Source organism: Hippoglossus hippoglossus, chromosome 11 (assembly GCF_009819705.1).
Source record: "Hippoglossus hippoglossus isolate fHipHip1 chromosome 11, fHipHip1.pri, whole genome shotgun sequence".
In the NCBI taxonomy this organism is placed as follows: domain Eukaryota; kingdom Metazoa; phylum Chordata; class Actinopteri; order Pleuronectiformes; family Pleuronectidae; genus Hippoglossus; species Hippoglossus hippoglossus.
Genome location: NC_047161.1, coordinates 10,700,905 through 10,722,479, shown reverse-complemented (window position 1 = coordinate 10,722,479; position 21,575 = coordinate 10,700,905). Strand labels below are relative to the sequence as shown.

Here is a 21,575-nt window from a genome sequence, read left to right as displayed (position 1 = left end):
ACACACACACACACACACACACACACACACACACACACACACACACACACACACACACACACACACACACACACACACACACACACACACACAAAATGCAGAAAAATAAAAGCTTAACAGAAGAAAGAACATTTATTACAGCACAGCTAAATGCAGCTCAAGCCTCCTGACATTAATTATATAATAGTAATATACTAGGTAGAAATGGCAGGATCACTCTCAAACACACAGGTTATATTTACACAGATATTTTAAACACACTCAGACACACACAAACACAGTCAAAAATGTATGGGCGAGAAGTCGCAGTGGAAGTGGCTGTGAATCTCTCTGGGGCTTTCGTACTCAATCTTGACACAAGGGGGCACTGGAGGGCTTTCTGGAGAGGCAGGGCTGACCTGAGAATGTAACAGGGATGTAACCTTTGTTGGTGTGCTCTCCGCTCTGAGGTGTGAGGGTCGCAGCGTTGACACAGGAGGGAGGACGGTGGAGCTGCTGCTGCTGGTGGTGGTGGAGGTGGTGTGTGGCTGGAAGTATGACGAGCGCTGGGAAAGCCCGAGTTCCCCCTGAGGGTAGAATGAGGGAGGCAGCGTAGTGGAGGAGGGTGGCTGGCGATCTCTTGCAGTCCCCAAGCTGGCAGGGTAAGATGGAGGGCACTGAGTACGCTGGTGCATGGACGGCTGGTTGTACATGTTACCCCACGGGTACGACTGGTATCCAGTGAGCCCACCTGGTGGGTAAACACACACACAGATCCAAACAGACATGTGACAGTTGAGCTTTATTAGAGATCATTCAGCACAAACATTAAGTTACTACTAACTATTTTCTGTGTCCCACCATACATTCAGGTATCATGACAAGTTGAGAAGTAGAAGCAGGATTTTAAGAGGTGCCTTGAGGTGAGATTTGAGTAACTACTGTACATATGGATGGTTTATTTGTGGGTTATACTGTACTGATGTACATGTATGATTTTACATTATATAATTTTGTTGCATTTGTTTTTTTTATTTTGTGACCCCTCATTTTTACATGCTAATCCTTGAAGCCTTGTAATTTTGTGGCCCCATAGATGAATTAATCACAGTGACTCACCATGATGACCAGTGGACTGCAGTAGGATTTGTCCAGCACTCTGGGACTGGAAATAGGTGTGGCCTCCAGTGGAATAGGTCACCACCCCCGTGGAGTTTCCCCCGGGGCCAAAGGTCAGGTAGGAGGTAGGGTTGGAATCTGGAGGGTTGGGGGTGAGGTAGGGGGAGGGGGTAAGGTAAGCCATGCGAGGTAGAGATGCTTGAGCCTGGTGCTGGGGCTGGCTGCTGGGGAAGGAGTTCTGAAGCAAGTAGGAGAGACTGTTGTTCTGCTGGCTGGACGTCAGATAGTCGAGCTTCTCCCCAAAGTCAAACAGAGAACTGGGGACAACACAGAAGAATTCAGTCACACTCACTTACTTTACTTACAGTATATGGTCATGCACACTCTGACACTATCATATATCTGATCCAGTGAATCTGTCTTTTTGTCACACTGTTCCAGAGCAAGGGAGTCCAGGAGTTACACAAGAGGGTGTTCAATGAGGGATGGATAATACTCGGCTGGCAATGCAGTGAATGGATTGTCAGAAATAACTGGAGAGTTTGGGATATTCTGATCTATACGATAATCCATTTGTAAATACTCACATTAAGAAACTGTTGACAAAGCTCTCTCTTTAAAACTAAGACTCTAGAGCCACACTGGCAGCTCTGTGAGGTTGTATTAAGTCTCAGTGATGCTTTAAGCAAAATTATATTATCAGTATGCAAACATGCTCATAGTGAGACAGCCAACTCGTTGATTTATACGGCCCTCTTACTAAGATTAATGAATAGTTGAGATTTGTTTTTCATGTTCTTAGTCATAAATCAAAGTATTGGACAAATTAATACTCTGACCTGATGATGGCGCCAATTGACCAGCGTAGCTAAAATCTCATTTTCCTCTGTAGCTATGCAATTAATCTTTGGGTATGGGAAATGAACATTGGAGTTTCAGTTGCAAATGTATTGATTTCTGATTATGTCTATGCCAGATGAAGCTTATGTGATACTGTGTTAAAGCCGTAAGGTGGCCAGATGAGACAGATGACGTCAACTGACCGGAAAAGGCCACTGTACTGAGGAAGGCCTGATTAATACCTGGAAGTATGACTGAATGAATCAACCTCGTCAAGAGTCAGCAACTGTTCTTCTGAGGGTATATAAAACAAGATAATCTGACAGAGAACAACCTTGTAGGTTTTCTCTCTGTGCTGCATGAAGAACTGAGACTTGATTCATCACATTGTGTCTGTGATTCCTCAGAGAATTAGGAACTCTCAAGAAAAATGTATTCTACAAAAAGGTAATGTGTCTATGGTGTGAGGTTTTTACCACCACACAAAAACAGTGGACATTTATGTATTTTTGGCTCATCCTTGACATTTCAGATCAAAAGCACTGTTTTCAAGATAGTTGATGTCCCAATTAATTTACAGAGCACTCTCAGCCTATTTTGAAGAAATTTTTATTCGACTGAAATATGATATTATATAATACGCCTTCAGGTGTCTTCAAAGCACCACTGGGAAAGTTATTGTCATTAATTGTTTTATTATCGGCTGGAAATTGGAGATTATTTTTACTGTTGTGATTCATGGTGTTGTAGTTAAATAAGCAAAAATCATTATGCACAAAGCAATTACTAACTGAGATGTTAATCAGCATGATTTCTGAAATGTTTCAGAGCAGCGCCTGAAACTGACTTCCTACCAGTACATGCTCTGCATAAGCCATCATTATATCAGTATTTCATAGGATCCCTGGTCGTGTCTGCAGTCTGTCCCTCTGTCATCTTTTGAACTCATTGTCCCTGTTCAAATCATCATCTAGTATTCATGTCACAGTGTGTTGTGAGCTAAGCTGACCTGATGTCAGTCTGCAGAGACTGAGTGTCACGATGGGCCAAGGAGGAGCCGCCCTCCAGAGCATCCAGAAACAGAGGTGGGGTTTGATCTGGGGTGTTGAGGAGGGGTGGAGTGGGGTTGGAGGGGCTGTACGTCGTTGTGAAAAGGGGAAGACTGGCTCGCCGCAGGGGGGGAGGACTGTGCATGGGACGAGGGTGGTACTCTGTTAGCCCTCCCTGAGATGACAGCTGATGCAGGCCCCCATCTCTCACTCTCGAATGACCTTGGAAATTAAACACTGAGATTAAAGAGATACTGCAGTTTGGTTTCTGGGAAAATTTACAATCTCAACATGCAGGTTGGAATCCCACTGAGCTTGAGCGTAGCTGAACTAGCTAAAATAAGTCTTTTATAAGAACGGATATGCACCAAAGACTGATCGTTGGTCCTACTATAAACTATTAGTTATGTAATTATAAAACCACTGATGTCTTCAATAACATGAAACAACTCTTGTATTTATCTATAGTTACAGCATTTCATATTCAACCAGATCTGTGTTAGCATATATGCAGTCATAACACAGTGATTAGCTAGGTAACACGACATCTGCAGAAAAACTGCTATCAACATTTTTGCTGGACGACACTGTGTTTTGAGCTAAAGCCCTTGGCGTCTGTGTTCCTGCTGTGCCAACACAGTGGCCTCATTAAAATGAGTGAGTGGGCGTCACTTTTTTAGTCTGAACATGACCCCTTTGTTAGTGTGTGAAAATGATATTGGGTATATTTTCCCTCAGCTCTGGAGAAGGTGTACCTGGGCTGGTCAGCAGGTTGCTGTAGGAGGCCGGGGTCTGGTTGGACAGGTTGGGCAAAGAAAGTGCCACAGGGGCAAGCTGGGGCAGTTTAGTGGCAAAGTGACCAGGAAAACAGGGAGTCCCCTTACTGAAAAACATAACAAGCAATAAGTCATTGATTGTTTGAAGCTTAAATACATGCATCATTGCACTGTTAAAAAGAAAACATACCATAGCTGAAGGGATTTACTGACCTATTAGGTGCCAGTGTGGGCAGGGTGGGATTCATTTGGTGATGTGGGGGGCTACTGCTGCTGCATCCAACTCTACTCTGTCTATGTTCAACCTTTGCTGTGATGGAGCGCTCAACTTTCCTCCACTTGGCCCTGCGGTTCTGAAACCAGACCTGGGACACAGGATTAGAACAGCAGATCGTAGAGATGGAGAAAGAGTGACAGACGGTAACAAAGAGAATGAGAAGGGGCAGAGGAGAGTGAAAGCAAGACCAGACACATTCTTTCTATTCTTACTCATATAGAAAGCCAAATTATCAAAAGGAAAAAAAGGGATGAATGTCTTACCATAATTCTCTGAGGTGTGACACCAACTGAAGCTGCAATCACCTTCCTCTTCTCTGCATCAGGATAATGGTCCTCCTGGAATAGGGCCTCTAAATGCTCCAACTGATCTGTAGACACACGCACAACACACGCACGCACAATGCAGTTAACTATTTGCAGAATATGAAAACACCTGGACAAACTGATAATTTGGTTACCAGTATTGTAGAGTGTCCGTGTTTTCTTCTTCGGTGCAGGCGGCAGCAGGCAGTTGTCCACAGTCTCTAGCCCCGGGAGCAGAGGGAAACTGAGGGCCCGGCCTCGGCCCCTGGTGCTGTAGCGGATGGAGCGTCGGGTGGAGTAAACCTGGGTTATCTCCATCTGCCATGAACCAGTCAAACATTACCTCATCTATTGTTTGTCTGCCATTGTCAATAAAACCTGAACATAAGAAAATGTAAATGCTTGAGACCATTAAAGTCATAACTAGAATAACAGAACTAAATATTTGCCCCTTCAGAAGTGTTGCTTTGTGGATAATGTAGGCACCAGGTTTTGACAAGGAGGAAGAAAGCATGGAATAAAGATGATATCTGGTTTTGCTGCATAGATTTCTTTCTTTTGTTTTAAGCTGTTCATAATGTTATAGAAATGCATTATTGTATTCTATTCCATCCTCACCTCAACAGGCTGTGAGCCCTGCTGGGGGAGAGTGTGAGGCGGAAGGGGGCTGTGAGGCCTCTTTGTCCCGTGGGGCTGAGGTGGTGCAGGTTGAATAGGGATTGGAGTTTGTGAGGAGAAGAGCAGAGGAATAGGAAGTGGGGGACCATACATCCCTGTACCCCCACAACCCAGGTAGATGGGGTCGGACACGTCACTGCTATTCAGTCCAAACTGAGGCTCCGACAGAGCCGAGCTCTCCTCTGAGCTCACCGACACCTCCTGTGTCTGATTCCTCTTTTTCTCCGCCATCCTCTCACCAACTGCTTTTACTCCTCTCCTGTTTCTTACTCGTTCACTTTGCTTCCTACCTCTCCTCCTCTTACTCTTTTTCTGCTCCTCTTTTTCCTCTGGATGTTTTGATTCTTTATTCTGTTGCTGATCAGAAACCGTTTCCTTGTTGTCCTCGATCTCGTCTTCCATCTGCACCTGCTGTGCCTCCTCCTCTTCCAGCCTACTCTCTGGCTTCATCTGCTCCTCCTCTTCTCCCTCTGTTGCCATAAGTTCCCTTCGAGACACTTTCTTATCCTTCTCCTCCTCCCCCTCCTTCTCATCTCGCTCTGTTTTCTCTCCTGCCTCTTCATCCTCCCTCTGATTAAACACTTCCTCCTCTCCATCTCCCCTCCTCCTCCTCCCTTGATCATTCTTTGTTTCCAGCTCCTCCAGTCCCGCACAGAGAAGACTTGGACAGTCTGCAACAGAGTGAAGTGAGAGCTTGTTTACATGTGCAGGTTATGTTAAGTTTAGACTATTTTCACTGAGGTAAAATGTGGCCATTTTTGCTAAGTCATGTGTATTACAGCCTTTAAACTCTCAATTTTAATCAAAACCAGACTTGGAGACACCTAAACCTACTTTTACAACTTTTACCAGAACCCCCCAGTCAGATCATTAAAGACCTAACACAACATGAACAGCTTTTCTATGATGCTTTAATCAATCCCTTGATCAATTACCTGTTCTATGTTTTTTGTTTGTTTCAGCAGGATTAATTAATGCATAAACTACGAGACAGATTTCCACGAAACTTGGTGAAAAGATGTGACATGGGGCATGAAGGAGACCATTTTGGGGCAGATCTGGATATAGAGGGCAGAAGGGAAGAAGTTTTATTACTTTCGTTAACATAGTGAGATAAAGCTTTAATTTGTTTTTTAACAATGTCAGATTTCCCAGGGAATAATTCATGGATCCTCATGAAAAAAACCTGCGTATTTAGGGCACAGATATCTTTGCGTGTATAAAATATGTTGGACCGTTCCAGTTTAATAATGTTTTGGTATCTTATAATCTACTTCCCTGAGTCAAAGCTCAATACATATTCAGTTTACTACCATAGAGATGTAGCAATTCTTAAAGGAATAGAATTGTTGCTATTTTTGTTAAGAAATTTCTTATTTATAGATAGAAAAATATATGTTTTAGTAAATCAACATGTTTCGGCTCTACTACAAACCTGCAATCACACCATGTTCTGTCTGAATGAAGCTATGATCAATCAGAAAGTTAAATAAATAAAATGGAGAGAAATATAAAAACTTCATATAAAAAGACTTCATGGAGAACTCATGGCCTTTGAAAAACTAAAATCCTGGCCATGTTTTCACATTCCTTCATCATCCAGATAGATATACTTTTATTAAAATATATTTTATATAGAGTCAAAGCCCCCTGGAGCTCCTATATATTGATTATATCCTAATAGCAGTTGTCTAACGTGGGAGACGCGGTTGTTCCCTGAGTGGACAGCAGGTTGTCAGAGGTCTGATGATCATGGTCCTCAGAGGATCTGCGGCCTGCAGCCACTTAATGAGTGTCCCAGCTGAGCGGCGCCTCGTGCCACCTCACCTGCGCGTTAATTAACCGGGCCCGGCTAGCTGCTGCTAACCCGGCTAACCCGGCCCCACTGCTCGAACAGCGGGGTCGTCCGTGTTAATAAACCGCTTTTCATTCGTAAATTGTCTCCGTGGAGTCGCGCAGCACCGGGAGCTGCACCTCACAGGGAAGGTTAGGAGCTTTAAATTACACACACGGAGTTTTTAAAAGTCCATCAGCTCGAACAATAAAGATAAAGAGTCAAGCCGGACTTTTGTTCGGAAGCTAAAAGTTACCAGAACATCACGGTGCGGGCCCAGAAGTCCCAGAAGTCCTTACCAACGTCTTCTGCCACATCACAGTCTTCTTCCATATTATCGGCCGCTGTCAAACACCAATAAACGGTCACTAATAATCAATTAACCGAGCGGCCTCTCGGAGAACACTGGTCCTGACGGGAGGCTAATCATCCCGTTGATTGATTGATTAGCTCCTCACGAGCACTGAGCAGCAGAATTATCGCGTGAAGGGTCAAACCGAGCCAGCCAATCAGCGACCAGAACAGGCCAACCAGGATGTAACGGGGAGAAAGGCCCAAGTATACATATATATGTACTTAAAATATACACATCTATACTTATATACTTTAAATATGCACATCTATACTTCTATACTTCAAACATACATATACATCTATACTTATATACTTCAAATATACACATTTACACTATACATACATTCATCTACATCAAACTTTTTCTATGTTGATCATTCGTGTCAAATTATATATTCCATCTATAGCTGAATGTACCAACAATAACCTAAGCTTTACTATGTATCTATTTTAATTTGTTTTATTTATCACCTTAATTATGCCTTATACACATATGTGTGTTTATAAGTAAATATATGATCTATTCACAGTAAGTAAATCTATGTATAACTTCCACAGTATGACAACAATATCCAACAATTTGAATGTGTAGGATGTTTCTCTTTATGATTAACAGTTTATTTGGTTTTTAAACAGTAACAGCCACAATAGACAACTGTAGAAACATATTTATGAATTTAAGCAACACAATAAGAAAAAAAGAACAAACATACATCGACTATCAAAGTAGGGATTATTGCATAAATGTAGTTCTTTAATACATTTGAATGTTTACTGGATTCTCATTGAAAGTTGGAACACTAATACGGTATTTTTCCATACTTATAGCTCTTTAAATCTAGATGCAAGCTTATAAACACAAGAAACCAGACACAACAGATTGTTATATTTATAGATACAGTTAAATATATTGATGTAGTTACAGGTTAAAATCCGGTTCTCTGTCAGATTGTCTTTGCTGCAGTTGTTCCTCCACCACCCACCAGATGGGGTATGAGCTGGACCCCAGACACCACCTCCTGTCTACCCCAACCCAGGAGTGGTAAAGCTTTTATTCTCCCAAACAGAAGAAGGCTCATGCATCACCCCCTCTTGTCGTCTGGGTAATGGCAGATTTCCGTATCAGTGGCCCAGTACCCAAGGCCAGGATGGCTTGTTGTCGTCGTCTCTGGATCCAGGGAAAGGCCATCTGCAGACCCACTGGTGCTCCTCCACTCCCAGTGACCTTGGTTTCATCTGGTTTGTTGCTAAGAATGTAAACCGAGGATAATAATGCCCCTTCCTGTGTGCTCTAAAACCCCCAGAGGACAGTTTATCTAATTATTTCATAAGCACATTTTCATGTGACTACTTAAGAATTATAACATCTCTGGCTGTTTCTCCCTCGAGGTTTCACTGAGTTCCGCATGTGTAAATGGGCTGTTAAGAGGCTGTGATCACACACACACACACACACACACACACACACACACACACACAGCAGCTCTGTCAGATGTAGCATTGAGGTGCACAGGGTTGCTTTTAATGTCAGTGGGTTAGAAATGGTATGTAGGCCATGCTAATGCTGGTGTGTGATAACACCAGAGCGAGACTTCATGTCTGCATGTGAGCTCTTTTAACTGTACGACACTAAAATACATTTCCAACACGGGCCGCCTGTTTTACCCACTTGTTTAAACACTCACTGCTCAGTGAGCGAACTAATGGGGACTCAAGTTTGAACTGAATCCAGCAGCAGGAGAGAAGTCACAGTAAAGACATATATATTATTATATATCTTTTGTATAACCTCACCTTGTCATTCAAATAGGTCCCCAGGTTTTGAGATATATGTGTCTGAGATTTCTCCTCGACGCCGGCAAAAAAGAGAGACTGATGGAATTTCATGTGTGAGAGCATTTAAAATTGCAGCTAAATAATTCAACAGTAGTCTGTCTTACCAGCAACAATGTCCTGGTTACTTTGGATAATCCAAAGAGCGTGATGGAACTGCGGGGAGGTGCAATGTTCATCGTCTGTTCTCTGAATTTAACACATATTTCATAATTGTTGTGAGCAGAAATGCCAGAGATCTCCAAACTGGACGTGGTCTGCATGGTTTCATAGCACGAGAGGCCACAGTGAGAAAATTATGTTTCAAGTGAACCAACGTTTTCAGTCGGTGAATTCACATTAATCCATGTTGAAATGAACTGCAGCTTTAATTAGGGGGTGGTGAGAGTGCTGTTAATGAAAGCAATAGACTTTCTCGAGGACAATCAGGAGTAATTGTGTTGAAAGCTACAATTTAAAGCTCATAAGCAGCTCCTCTTAAGACTTCCACAAGTAGCAGGTGGTGAAAACACTAACAGGATATTCCGACTATATTTCCATGTAATGCTTCCCCTCTCTCTTTTCTTAGTGCTCTTCAACACAACATTATATTTTCGTATTTCTTCATAATGCAGCACAGTGGTGCAGCAGTTTCCCCTGTTGTCTTTCTTGGGTTCTCCAGATTGGGGTTAAGCGGTTATTGGAGACTCTAAATTGTGTGTAGGTGGGAATGGTTGTTTGTCTCTATGGGCCTCTCGTCCAATATCAGCAGGGGTTGGATCCATCTCCTCACGCGACCCTCAAAGGATAAGAAATGATAATGCATGCGTGGATTTCTTAATTTTTATGAGTGAAAAGACCTTCTTAAAATGTGCTTCATTGACATTTACTATGCAATTCCTGCCAAATATTAAAAGTCCTTCCATTCATTCAATACTTATTTATCCTTGAGCAGGGTCACAGAGGATGGAGCCCTTCCCTGCCGACATTAGGCATGAGACCAGAAAGTTCTGAAGCACGACATGTAAAATCCTCTCTGTCTAGACTGAAAAACACAGGACCTTCTTTCTACAGTACTTCATTAAACTGTTAAAATGAAATGATTAAATTTAGGATTCACTCACAGCGTTTGTGTGTGAAAAAAATTATATAAAAGATCAAAGCTGGATTCCCGTGATCCCCAGAGGCTGTGAAATCCCCATGTTCACTGCATGGTAATTGCTTTTGATATTTGATTAATGGTGTATTTGTTATAGGGAAAGAAGTTAAGTACAATGATGATTAAAGTGGGCTCGGGTTTGTCATGTAACGTTTTAGTCCAGTTTGGCAGTGTGTCACATTTATTCATTTGACTGTTTACTTTGTATTGTGATGACATTCCTGAAGTAAATGGTGTATATTCAAATTACACAATCTAAACGAACAACATTTTCACGCATAATATTTTTGTAAGACAGGAGTAGCAGTTGTTTTACTGGCAAATAATGACGCTAATACCTGCAGTTTGCTCTGAGCTCTAATGGAAATTTGGAGGTGACAGAGAACTGCAGCTGTAGGTGGCATCAGAGGAGTTGTAATTTGACGTTTTCCACTGCTGGTAGTAAATAAAGTGCATACACTTAGTGTCATGTGACTGCTCTTCAATTTAAGTCTATAATCAGTGCAACATGTGGTTATCAGACCAGACTGGACACAAACAACATCTCAATTTCCATTTTCTAATTAGGAAAGACAAGACGGGACAGATTTACCCAATCAGGTTTTTTATTTGGAACAGAGTGGCAGATTAGTGACAGGGCGGTGGCGTGGAGGATCCGCCTCCTCTCGCCCACTCAGCCAATGACAGAAACTCAGCCTTAAAAAAATGCAAATGTATAAAAACAGGAATGGGAACAGCAAACATAGAGTAGTGTAGCCTCCATTAGGCTTCACACACACACACACACACACACACACACACACACACACTCACACATACAAATCCACCCTTTCTTATTCGCTCACTCACACACACACATCTTATTTGGCTACGCAGGCTTATATGGGTACAAACACACGTTTACATTTTGACAGTCACTTTAGAAAAGACAGTACGTGTTAAGATCATTCCTGCCTGTGAGAAAGTGGCGTGTTGCCTGTCCGTCTGTCCCCGTTGCAGAGAGACAGACAGGCCGAGTCAGACAGACAGTGAGAAGACACAGTCAGTGTGTGTGTGAAAGCCACTGTGAGGGACCAGCTGCCCCACATTCAGCAGTGAACAGACTAAACACACGCAGACACACACACACACGCATACACACACGTCGACAGGCTAGTCAGTGTACACAAGAGTCTGCTGTGAAATACCGAGGTGAGACACTCACGCACACACACATACAGGTGGTGGCTTTAGATGAGGTGGAGACACGCACGTATTCTCACACTGGCGAGGGGACAGGCAAAATACACACAGGAGTAGAAGAGGTGTGTTACCTGTCTGTGGAAGAGCGTGAGAACTGCTGGGGTAGGTAAACACACTCTCGACCACAGTACATTCCATCTTAAACTCAACTCTCTTTTTCTATCACACACACGGACAAAAACACACACACACACACACACACACAGGCATCCACACACACACACACACACACACACAGGCATCCACACACACCCAGACTAGTATAGTTTTGACTCCCATGCATTTTTGTTCTACAGTACTGAGTATAATAGAAGCTACTAGCCCAGTCACACTGGTGTGGTTATTGTTACAATCTCTTAGATAGAAGCACAGCCCTCCTCACAATCCCCGAACTGAATCCTAAACCCCATTACCAATGACCCGGTCCCCAGATTGGTCCTGCAGGTTTAAGTTGACACCATAAACACTGATTCAAAGTCTCATAACCAATCCTTTAACTAAGATTTAGTTTTTTGACTGAATCAGTGCACGTGTGAGCAACTTCCTGGACGGATTCCCACTTCCTGATTTCGTTAAAGCCCCTCATGCTTCCCAGTGGCCCCTCCCATCCCCAAACAGAGAGCCAATGGTGGAAGAAAAAACAAAGTGAGGCATGCAAAGGGTGTGTGGGTGGGTGGGGTTGGGGGGGGGTAACGGATGACGTGATGGCGGACGACGTGATGACTGAAAACATAGTTGTGCTTTTATACAAACAGACCAAACTCTAAACCAACCGCAGCAACTGATTGACAACTAATCAATAACATATTGAAACCACCCGATCCCGTTCGTATCAAAAGTGATGACTATCACAATGACGATGATGATGATGATGATGATGGGGTTGATATGTGTTTGAATGATATGATCTACAGTATATTTAAAGTCTGTGTGGTGTGTTGATGTTTGTATGTATGTATGTATGTATGTATGTATGTATGTATGTATATATGTGTGTGTGTGTGTGTGTGTGTGTGTGTGTGTGTGTGTGTGTGTGTGTGTGGTTGACGAGAGCACAGCTCATCTAGAGTGATGACGAATGTGATGAATAAAAACTCTTCATGATCATGCAGATGGTTAGTGATGTCAGAAAGGATACAATATTTACATATAAACTTCTTTTTTTTTAAACTGCTAAATACACATCCTCCTGTTGAAGTATTATTATTATTATCATAATTATTATTATTACGGTATTATTATTGTTCACCATCCAGCCGAAAACATTGATATATTATTGATTATTACTATCCATAACTATTCTTTGTACAGCTTAGAGGAGCAGACGGGCCGTGGAGCGAGCCTCAACGCGACCAGCCGGTGTTTCCACAGTTGCTCCTCGACGCTGTGGAACACGCCAAGGGTTGAGCATGGTTTTCTGGTTGGCTGAGCACAGAGAGAGAGGTCAGAGCCACCTTCGAGCAGATACAAGTGTGTGTGTGTGTCCGTGTGTGTGTGTGTACATGTGCGTACGTGTAAGCGTGTGTTTATGTGGATGTATTCCTGTGTGTGTTTGAGCACCAGAGGGATGGAAGGCACAAAAGAGACCTTTCCTCTCACCTTTGACCCTTGGCTCTGTGTGGCCAACCAGACGCTCTACGTGTTATTTGTGAGGGGGTGAGGGGCAGAGTCGAGCCCATCACTCTGTTTTCTCTCCCTTTTGTGTCTCCCTCAGCTCGCTCCGCCCCTCTCCTCTCCTCTTTCCTTTAAGCCTTTCATTCGCTCCATAAAAACAGAAGAGGGGGACTTTAGTGTGCTGGAAAACACAGGTTAAGCGCTTGTGTTTTGCTTTGTTTAGTTTTTTTTTTAGAAAATAATCATATCATTACATACAGAACAAGAGAATCTGTAGAATATTAAGAACAACATTTACTTTAAAAACATCTCGTGTGTATGTGTATTTTTTTTTTCAGAATATATTTGGATTTTTTTGTCCTCTTTTTCATTTTCATTGAAAAGAAAGTTCCAAGTCCGCAGAGAGAAAGGCGCTCTCAAGTGTTTTGGAGACGAGAGGAGAGAGGGATGAGGAGAGGCGAGCAGATGAGGTTGGAGCAACAAAGAAGAGGAGGAGGAGGAGGAGGTGGGGGCGCTGAGAGTATCTCTCTTCTCTCTCTCTCCATCTTTCTCTCTCCCTCGGTGTGCGGTCTCTCTGGCGTACGAGTGTTATGCGTAAAACTCCTCCTGCTTGTCTGGTTTCTGGTAGGTGACGGTGGCCTGTTTAGGTTCCTCCAGCGTGTAGCTGCCCTCGTCCTTCTTCTTCATCCGGTACACCAGCAGCATCACCAGGAAGGCGGCGAACAAGGCGCCGACCACACCTCCCACTATCACGGCTAGAGGAATGCAGAAGGACATGGTGGGAATCAGAAAACCTTTCTAGATTATTACAGTGTAGACGCTACCAACACACAGAAGGACACATAAACAAACACAAAAATGCCATTAGCGCCACGGTTACATCCTGCAGCGGACTACAGCACTACAAACACGCAGCTTTAAAAAACACTCTAGACTGAAAGCAGAGCAAAGCTACCACAGCATCACTATCACCTAGTTGCTAAGAGAGGACTGATGAGCCTGAATGTGCCAACATACGTTCGGTGTTGCCAACAGCTTTGTGCTAAATTGCAGCCCTGCAGTGCGACATCGTAGTTTAGCCTGACGGGGCTGGTGTAACCTTTCCACACTAGCTGCATCTTTCCACCTTTCAGTGCACGTAGCGCTAATGAACTCTTGCTGCGCGCGATGGATAAATGTGACGTAACCAAATGAAATAAGAACAAAAACGTTCCTTCGTTAAAAGAATTGGTGTTGATGCCATAACAGAGAACAAAGTGTTTTTTGTTTTCCTAAATGCTCGAGGAACACTTTGTTTCCATTCATTGTGTGGGAGGTGTTTACTGTGTTTATACCATTAAGGCCAGTATATCAGACTGCACAAGCTGGGCCATTTAAAACAATATAACTTTCCACCATGCACTGTGAGAGAACTGCAAAAGAACTGGACACCTCTGAAACAACATTTCTTGTAGTTTAACATTTTGAACATGTACTTATTGTCTTATACTGTGCATGAATATGTTAATTTCACATATTAGTTTTTAAGGTGGAGGACATCTGGAGTGTTGTAGATGAGGAAAATAATTGCACAATTAAAGAGGATGTCAGTTTTGTAAGTCCATTCTAATTTTCATCCAGTAGATAATCTTTGGTTTATAAAATTCAGATCAGGCTTAGCTTTACTTTGTGTTCAGTGCTAATTAGCATTTTGATCATACCAATATGCTAAAGTCACATGGTGAACATGGTAAACACTACACCTGCTAAACATCCTCATGTTGGTATTGGCAAAGTGAGAAAGCTTCCATGCTTCATATGCTAACATTAGTATTTAGCTCAGAGCACCCATGTGCCTCAGTGCAGAGCTTCGCCTGCAGACGCTTTGTCTTTTTAAAATATTGATGCAGCTGCTACAACACTCTGAAGCACTGTATAGATTATGAAGGAGGAATAGGAGTGGTGGTTTTTGATCAAAATCAATATGAAGGAAACAAATTAAATTATCATATGTTTTGAAAGAATGGCCTGAGGCAAAAATAAGTTTCATTTTTCAAGACTAGAAATTGCATTATTCCTGTTTGGCCTTAATGGCTCCCATCTCATCTTCTTGGGGGAAAATTCTGAAAGTCTCCTGAATGAGTGAAAAATCAGAGACGTGTTGTTGCTAAATAATTCCGCCTGAATACACCGTTGTATATATGAATGTATGAGCCTGACATGTTGCTGTAATTGGGTTCTATCACACAAACAGTCTAGTCTAAAGTCTGTTGCCTCCTGCTCTTTACCGATGACCAGGAAATCAGCGAAAACCACCGCCAGCAGTCCACCAATCAGAACAGCTGAAGGAGAGACAGAGAGCCAGTCAGGTCAGGCGAGTTGGCTGCTGCCTCGCTTTCTACAACAGCTCTTTGGGATCAGGGGAGGGGGGGCACTTGAAAAGAAATTGGATTTACCCAGAGGGAAAATGATGAGAAAAAGACAGGAGGAGAAGGGAGGGGTCGGATAACCCAAGAAGAGGACTGCTTGTTCTCAATGGGTCAAACTGGGGTAAGTAGCACATGATGAATCCACATTTCGTGAATTCAAGGTAACACCAGTTTGTCTTTGCAGCTCCGAAAAAAGTAAGGAAAGAGCACTGGAAGCAACGGGAAAGGTAATCTGTCCATCTACAGGGTGATTCTTATTTGAGGCAGAATGACAGAAGACACAGGGTCAGACAGACAAAACCTTAGACATGACAAAACCTACAAAATAGTGACAAAACAGAAACATCATTTAGATTTTCCTGGAAGATATTCTTACCTATCAAGACCTCTTTTCTCTCCAAGATGTTCTTCTGTGGCAGCTGCGCGGCAGAGCTTCCCCCGTCCACTGTGTTGCCGATCAGATCAGGATCCACAGGCAGTATCCCTCGACCAAGATCGTTCCGGCGATCCTCGCGAATCTCGAAATCTCCACTTGGTCCTGCAGCTCCCACCTCATTGTTATTCTCCTGAGACAGAAAGAGAGAGAGAGAGAGAGAGGGGAAAGTGAGAATAACAACATTGTTTCATGGAGCCGTTGCACTGAAACTTGTCCAACTGAAACACAGAGCTTTCCATGGCACATGTTCCCATTTGAAACAATGAGCCTCTGTATATTCGGAGTGGTGGAAAGCTGTATGTTGTCCAACACGTATACGCATTTCATAAAATCTGGGAGCTTAATTACAAAGTGGAAAACCAGACAAGTCTAAGTGCATCAGGCTTTAATGCAGAGACACTGCAAATATACACATGCACACAAATCATATACATGACTCTGGTCTGTAAATAATTTAACTGTCAGTGGTAAAGACGTCAACAGAACTCAGCCATGGGAATCAAACCTTTATTGGAACCACATGAAATGAATCTACTACTGTGCGATTTTATTCCTCTTATAGCTACTGATTTAAATCATCATCTTGTCAAATGTAGTTTTCGTTTTAGTCAGGAAAGGTTCTTGTGTTTAGACAAACCTGACACTGCGGATTTTCTTTATTTTCCTTGTTGTCATCACATCAAAACCCACAATAAACTGTTCCCACTGAGAAGTTCTGTCTGTGCAGCCAAAGCCTGATCTGTATATGTTTCTCATTGTTCTGAGCCAAACTACTCATTGTCCAAAAGATATTTAAAACACATAAAGGAGTCACACAGTTGCAGCCGCTGACATGTTCCTTCATTTTGATGTGTATTAATCCACAAATACACCATTAACTCCTGCTTTTAGGAAACATTTTCTGAAGATGACAGGACCCAGCAGATTCAGGAAATCACTTTTCTCAAGAACCATTTGTGATTACATTTAAAGATGAATGTCTTCAGTGGGAATGAATTGGTTGTGCATCACAGGCCGGGTAGAGACGTTTGAGAGTATTGAGTAGTGGAAGTATCAAGTTGACAAATTGAAAAGTGCTGAACAGCCTACACTGGTGTCATTTCAATTAGTTATCGCAGAGTGGTTTTTTTTTTTTTTAAATCATCTCATGTTGACTTTTGTCCTTTGTGTGACTCTTTAAATGAGAAAAAGTTTGTACATGTTTGTATTTGTTAATAAAGAGCTTCCTTTTGGTACCAGAACCAGAATCGCACTTGGAATATTGTAGATCTAATCCATTTTCAGAGGCATGTGGTGATATGAGACTCTTACCTGTGTGGTTGTGGGCTGCTGTGGACTTGTCGTTGTCTCCGTTGGCATCACCTGAGTGGCTGTTGTCATGGGAACCCTGGGCCTGAAGGGGACCCTGGTTCTGACGGTGGTGGTGGTGGGAGAAGCTGTTGTGGCCTCAGGTGTGGTCTCTGCTGTGGTGGTGGTGTCCTCCTCTGCGGTGGTTTCCATGTCGAAGCCGGGGTACATCGAGGTGGGCTCCGGGGACAGGTAGACGTCCTCTTCTTCTTCTGTGGTGCTCACGTCATCAGAACCGGCCGAGGGCGCTGCACTTTCTGCGGAGCTGGTTGCGGGGTTGGTGGTCACCACGGGGACGGCAGCAGGGGTCTTTGGGGCGGCGGTGGTCTGGGCGGCAGCAGCGGCCCTGATTCGCTCCAGCTCTCTCTCCCTCTCCAGCTCTCTCTCTCTCTGCCTCTCTCTCTCCTTCTCTCGTTCTCTCTCACGTTCTCTTTCCTTCTCCCTCTCTCGCTCCTTCTCTCTCTCCAGCTCCCTGACCCGTTCCCTTTCTCTCTCCCTCTCTCGCTCCCTGTCCAGCTGCTTGGCCTTCTCCAGTTCGTTCTGCCTCTCTTTCTCCAGCTCCTTCTCCTTCTCCAGCTCTCGCTCCCAGAATGCACCGCTCTCTCCATCTGCCTCGGTGGGCAGCTGGGTGGCAGGGGGCTCCTCGGGGCTGGGGCTGGGCTCGGCCGCAGGTAAGGCGGAGGGGGCGGGGCTAGTGGCCTGGGTGGTCGAGAGGAGGAGGGGCTCTTCTGTGGTGAAGGTCACACCCACTGAGGTCGGCCTCACACTGACCTCAGGAACTGGAGAAGAGCAGAGAGGAGAGTGTTGTCAATTTAAACATGATTTAATCAGTCAGCAATAAGTGAAGTTATAACATGTACAAATCTCACTGTGAAACACAACCACACAACTCACCTGCCCACACACTCACAGATAACATTAAAACTGTGGCTGTCTCACACACTCAGGTTTACTCTCTATTTGGCAGTAAATTGAGATTCCAGACATTTAGAAGTCATTATCATTTTGCATCATCGTTAACAGGTGTCGTGTCGCTCGACTGTTAATTTTCAATGCACTGCAATAACCATTGTGCAGACTCTTGAGGAAATGATCTACTGAATACATTTGAGCGTATAATGTGTACTCATCAAGGTTTTTCTAAATTACGGGTCATAAAGGGGCCCAATTATACGTCCAACATCCAAACACATTTCCTGATTCAGTGAGGTGCTCGTCATTCCTTGTTCACTGTTAGCTCTATAGCTTACAGCAAAGCCACACATAATTAGATATATTTTGAAAATTGTTTGTTTTCAAGCACATTGTGTTCTTATAAAAAGCTTAGAATTTATTTATTGATAGAATTGTAAGTGACTAGTTGGCCCCAGCTGAAATCTGATTGTATAAAACCCACTACAAAGTAAACAGGAAGTATATTTTTGCCTTAATTTGACAGTGTAAAAACAATGGACATACAACGTTATGGCTGGATTAGAACCTGGGTGTTTTAGGTTTGTAAAAAATCAGCTTGGAGAAAAACGATGCCTCAATGATGGTCCAAGATGGCGACATTTGAAAACTATGACGTCAGCCTGTTGGGGCTGTGCAGCCGTAAAGTCAGTGGAGCACTGCAGCAATGAAGGATTGGATGTCATAGGAAAACAATCTAAACTGCTGTATAGAGGCAAAGATTATCTGGCTTTCTGTCCACTAAACACTGTATCCTTGATTTCCCACAATGCAACTTGACAGCATGCTTTCATCAGACACTCCCTGCCTGGTGAATGCCCACGTCTTTCAAATTATACACCTCCAGTCTGTGATCAGCCCAAACTAAAACAACCTCGTCTTATACTGACTTTAGTGTGTAAAGCTGGTGGGCTGCTCCTTAAACCTCATCTGCCAAAGTACATTTTAAATGTCAATATACCCAGAGACACATTCACAGCTGGGTTTGTTTTGTCAAGTGACTTCTAATTCATAAAGTCGTGATTTTGTCGATGACTCAGCGCAACAAACAGAGCTGCAATCAAATCGCTACTTTAAGACAACAGAAAGAGCAAAACAAGAAAATGGGAATAACAATGGTGAACTGTGAGTTTGACTGTATTCAACAGGGAGAGCAGGAGATCAAATCAATGTTTCTGCTGGTTTGGTTGCTTTTGTATGGATGGAGAGAAAAATGCATATTAAAAATTGAAGAAGAGAAGAAAAGGAGATGGTGAATGCTGAGTGACTCGTTTTCTTCTTAAACCTCATAAGAGCATTATAACACCTTTCATTTTGTTATAGCAGCCGAGCTCCCCGAGTTGAAAGGGAAACAAATTGAATTTACAGACACAATGGCATGAAAGCTGACAGAGGTGCTGGAGAGGATATCGAAATATGGCCTGGAACAATGCAGCAACTGTTAAACACATCAGACGTCACAAAATGCCCCGTTCAGGAGCTGCGGCGGCACAAAACGCACAAACCGTGTGTTGAAAATGAGCCTTTTCTTCGGAATCCGACGGCTCTGTATCACAGTTTGAGATGAGGCAATTTACTGGGCGGCTGTCTCAACCACAGGGGGTGCCTCTGCTGCACTCTCCCGCTCTGAATTGTAATTTATTTTGAGCGTGCCCGCTACTATAGCGCAGTGCGTGAACCGAGGGCAGCCCTCAATGAGTCATGCATAATAAGGAGACTCATGCTCAAGCTTCAGCAGTCAGATCAGAAAATCAGCCTAAATTACACCAACGTGATTTACGTTAAGTAGGTAATTCCGACGCACGCAGACAGCCAGCTCGCTCAAACGCAGGCAGGTGCACACAACTGACTGCTGGTATATGTGTGTGATCGTCTAATCTGTGTGGACTGTAATCTGGTTAGAGCAAATGAGATCTGGGAGAATCAGGCCTGGGTAACTTCTTGTTTGCAAAGGTGTGTCGGTGTTTAAAGGTGTTTTTATAAATCTGCAAAAAATCTAAATCTACAAAACCTGTCTGTCGAGCCAAGCGGCCTGTCTGCATTGTGTGACCGTGCATGTGAAGTCTGGTGAATGAGAGCAACCATAAATGGAGGGGAGAGAGGTAGTGGGGTCCTCAGGGTCAGGAGATTGAAAACCAGCAGCTGTCTAGTTTGAAAGAAGCAGGGCGTGAATGTGTAACTAACCACACACACACACACACACACACACACACACACACACACACACACACACACACACACACACACACACACACACACACACACACACACACACACACACACACACACACACACACACACACACAAACCTACACGTATACACACACACACTTACAGCCAGAGCCTGAGCCCGAGTAGAGGTCCTCATCATCGTAGAACTCGTCTCTCGTCGAGCCTTCGTCATCGATGGATGGCGACCACGTCTGTCCCTGTTGGAGACACAGAGGAGGGGGGTGGGGAGAGGCAGATGACAGAGATTAGAATTATTCATCATGAATGACTGAGCCGTTTGTCATTCACATCGGAAAGACGAACCACTTTGGCAGATTACATGCACGCACACACAAGCGGTGAGGTTGGGGGACAGGCTAACATCTGTCTGTCTGACGCTCTGTGGAGGAGGAGCATAGTTAATGAGTTGATCCAAAGCTGGGATTTTGTCAGAGGAACATCAAAGCGTTTAAGGAGAGAGGGGTTTCATTTAGTCGTGTCAATCGCAGCTGATGCTCAGACTGTAGAGACGCACAGCGCAGAAAAGCAGTTAACTTTTGAACTCGGGCTTCAATGAGTGTTTTAATTAATGATCAAACGGGTTAATCATTATTTAAAATATTAATTTAGTCAGTAGAATGTTGTAAAAATACACATTTTACAATCCCAATACATAAATGATGTCTTTAACTGGCTTTTTTGTGTTTAAAACGGAACAAAAAAATCCTCTCATGTGAGAGGCTGAAACTTGAAACTAAATTTCCTCAATCAGTTGTCAAATTATCAATCAGCTCATCAATCGATCAACTTAATATTTCGTCACTTAATTGTTTTTATGGATAAAATGACAATACTGGCATGCAATATTTCACTCCAAAATGGCAGCAGTGTTGTTCATGGGGCCATGAAACCATCAACAGTCCAAAACCCAAAAATGTTCAGTATGAAATCCACAATGCTGCATCTCTGGACATCTTCCAAAAACCCCTCAAACACCATCTGCTCACTGTTGAGGAATTTTTGACCATCCTAAAACATTACTTCTGTAAACCATTGGTAGAGTTGGGCCTGTTTTGTCCCACAGATACTCCCTTCTCTCTCCAAGCAGAACCCAAGGTCAGGTTGTAGATAAAGGGCCAACCAACAGTACATTGTAGCTTCTGCGCTTAGCGACTTTTTATATC

At 43.3% G+C, this 21,575-nt stretch overlaps 2 protein-coding genes across 5 annotated transcripts in view; both read right to left on the bottom strand.

The window, feature by feature from the left end:
• Positions 1-113: 113 nt before the first annotated feature.
• LOC117770415 (homeobox protein NOBOX) lies at positions 114-7,322 on the bottom strand. 2 transcript variants are annotated; one of them, XM_034599858.1, is made up of 9 exons: positions 7,157-7,322; positions 4,964-5,694; positions 4,501-4,663; positions 4,304-4,410; positions 3,977-4,128; positions 3,743-3,870; positions 2,948-3,209; positions 1,099-1,415; positions 114-730 (listed from the first exon to the last, which is right to left on the bottom strand). In XM_034599858.1, the coding sequence occupies exons 1-9, from the start codon at positions 7,188-7,190 to the stop codon at positions 282-284; spliced, it is 2,343 nt and encodes a 780-aa protein (XP_034455749.1). In that variant the 5' UTR covers positions 7,191-7,322; the 3' UTR covers positions 114-281. The 2 variants fall into 2 exon arrangements, with proteins under 2 accessions (XP_034455749.1, XP_034455750.1); XM_034599859.1 differs by lacking the exon at positions 7,157-7,322 and adding an exon at positions 5,959-6,065.
• Positions 7,323-10,765: 3,443 nt separating this feature from the next.
• Positions 10,766-21,575, bottom strand: part of sdc3 (syndecan 3) — a 36,175-nt gene continuing 25,365 nt past the window's right edge. For 2 of the 3 annotated variants that reach the window (XM_034599862.1, XM_034599863.1), the window contains exons 2-5: positions 20,516-20,609; positions 17,194-18,008; positions 15,823-16,012; positions 10,766-13,793 (exon numbers count right to left, since the gene is read on the bottom strand). In XM_034599862.1, the coding sequence (XP_034455753.1) occupies positions 13,627-13,793; positions 15,823-16,012; positions 17,194-18,008; positions 20,516-20,609 (1,266 nt within the window). In that variant the 3' untranslated portion in view covers positions 10,766-13,626. Of the gene's footprint in view, positions 13,794-15,822; positions 16,013-17,193; positions 18,009-20,515; positions 20,613-21,575 lie in introns of all 3 variants that reach the window. The other variant, XM_034599861.1, reaches the window with a different exon arrangement.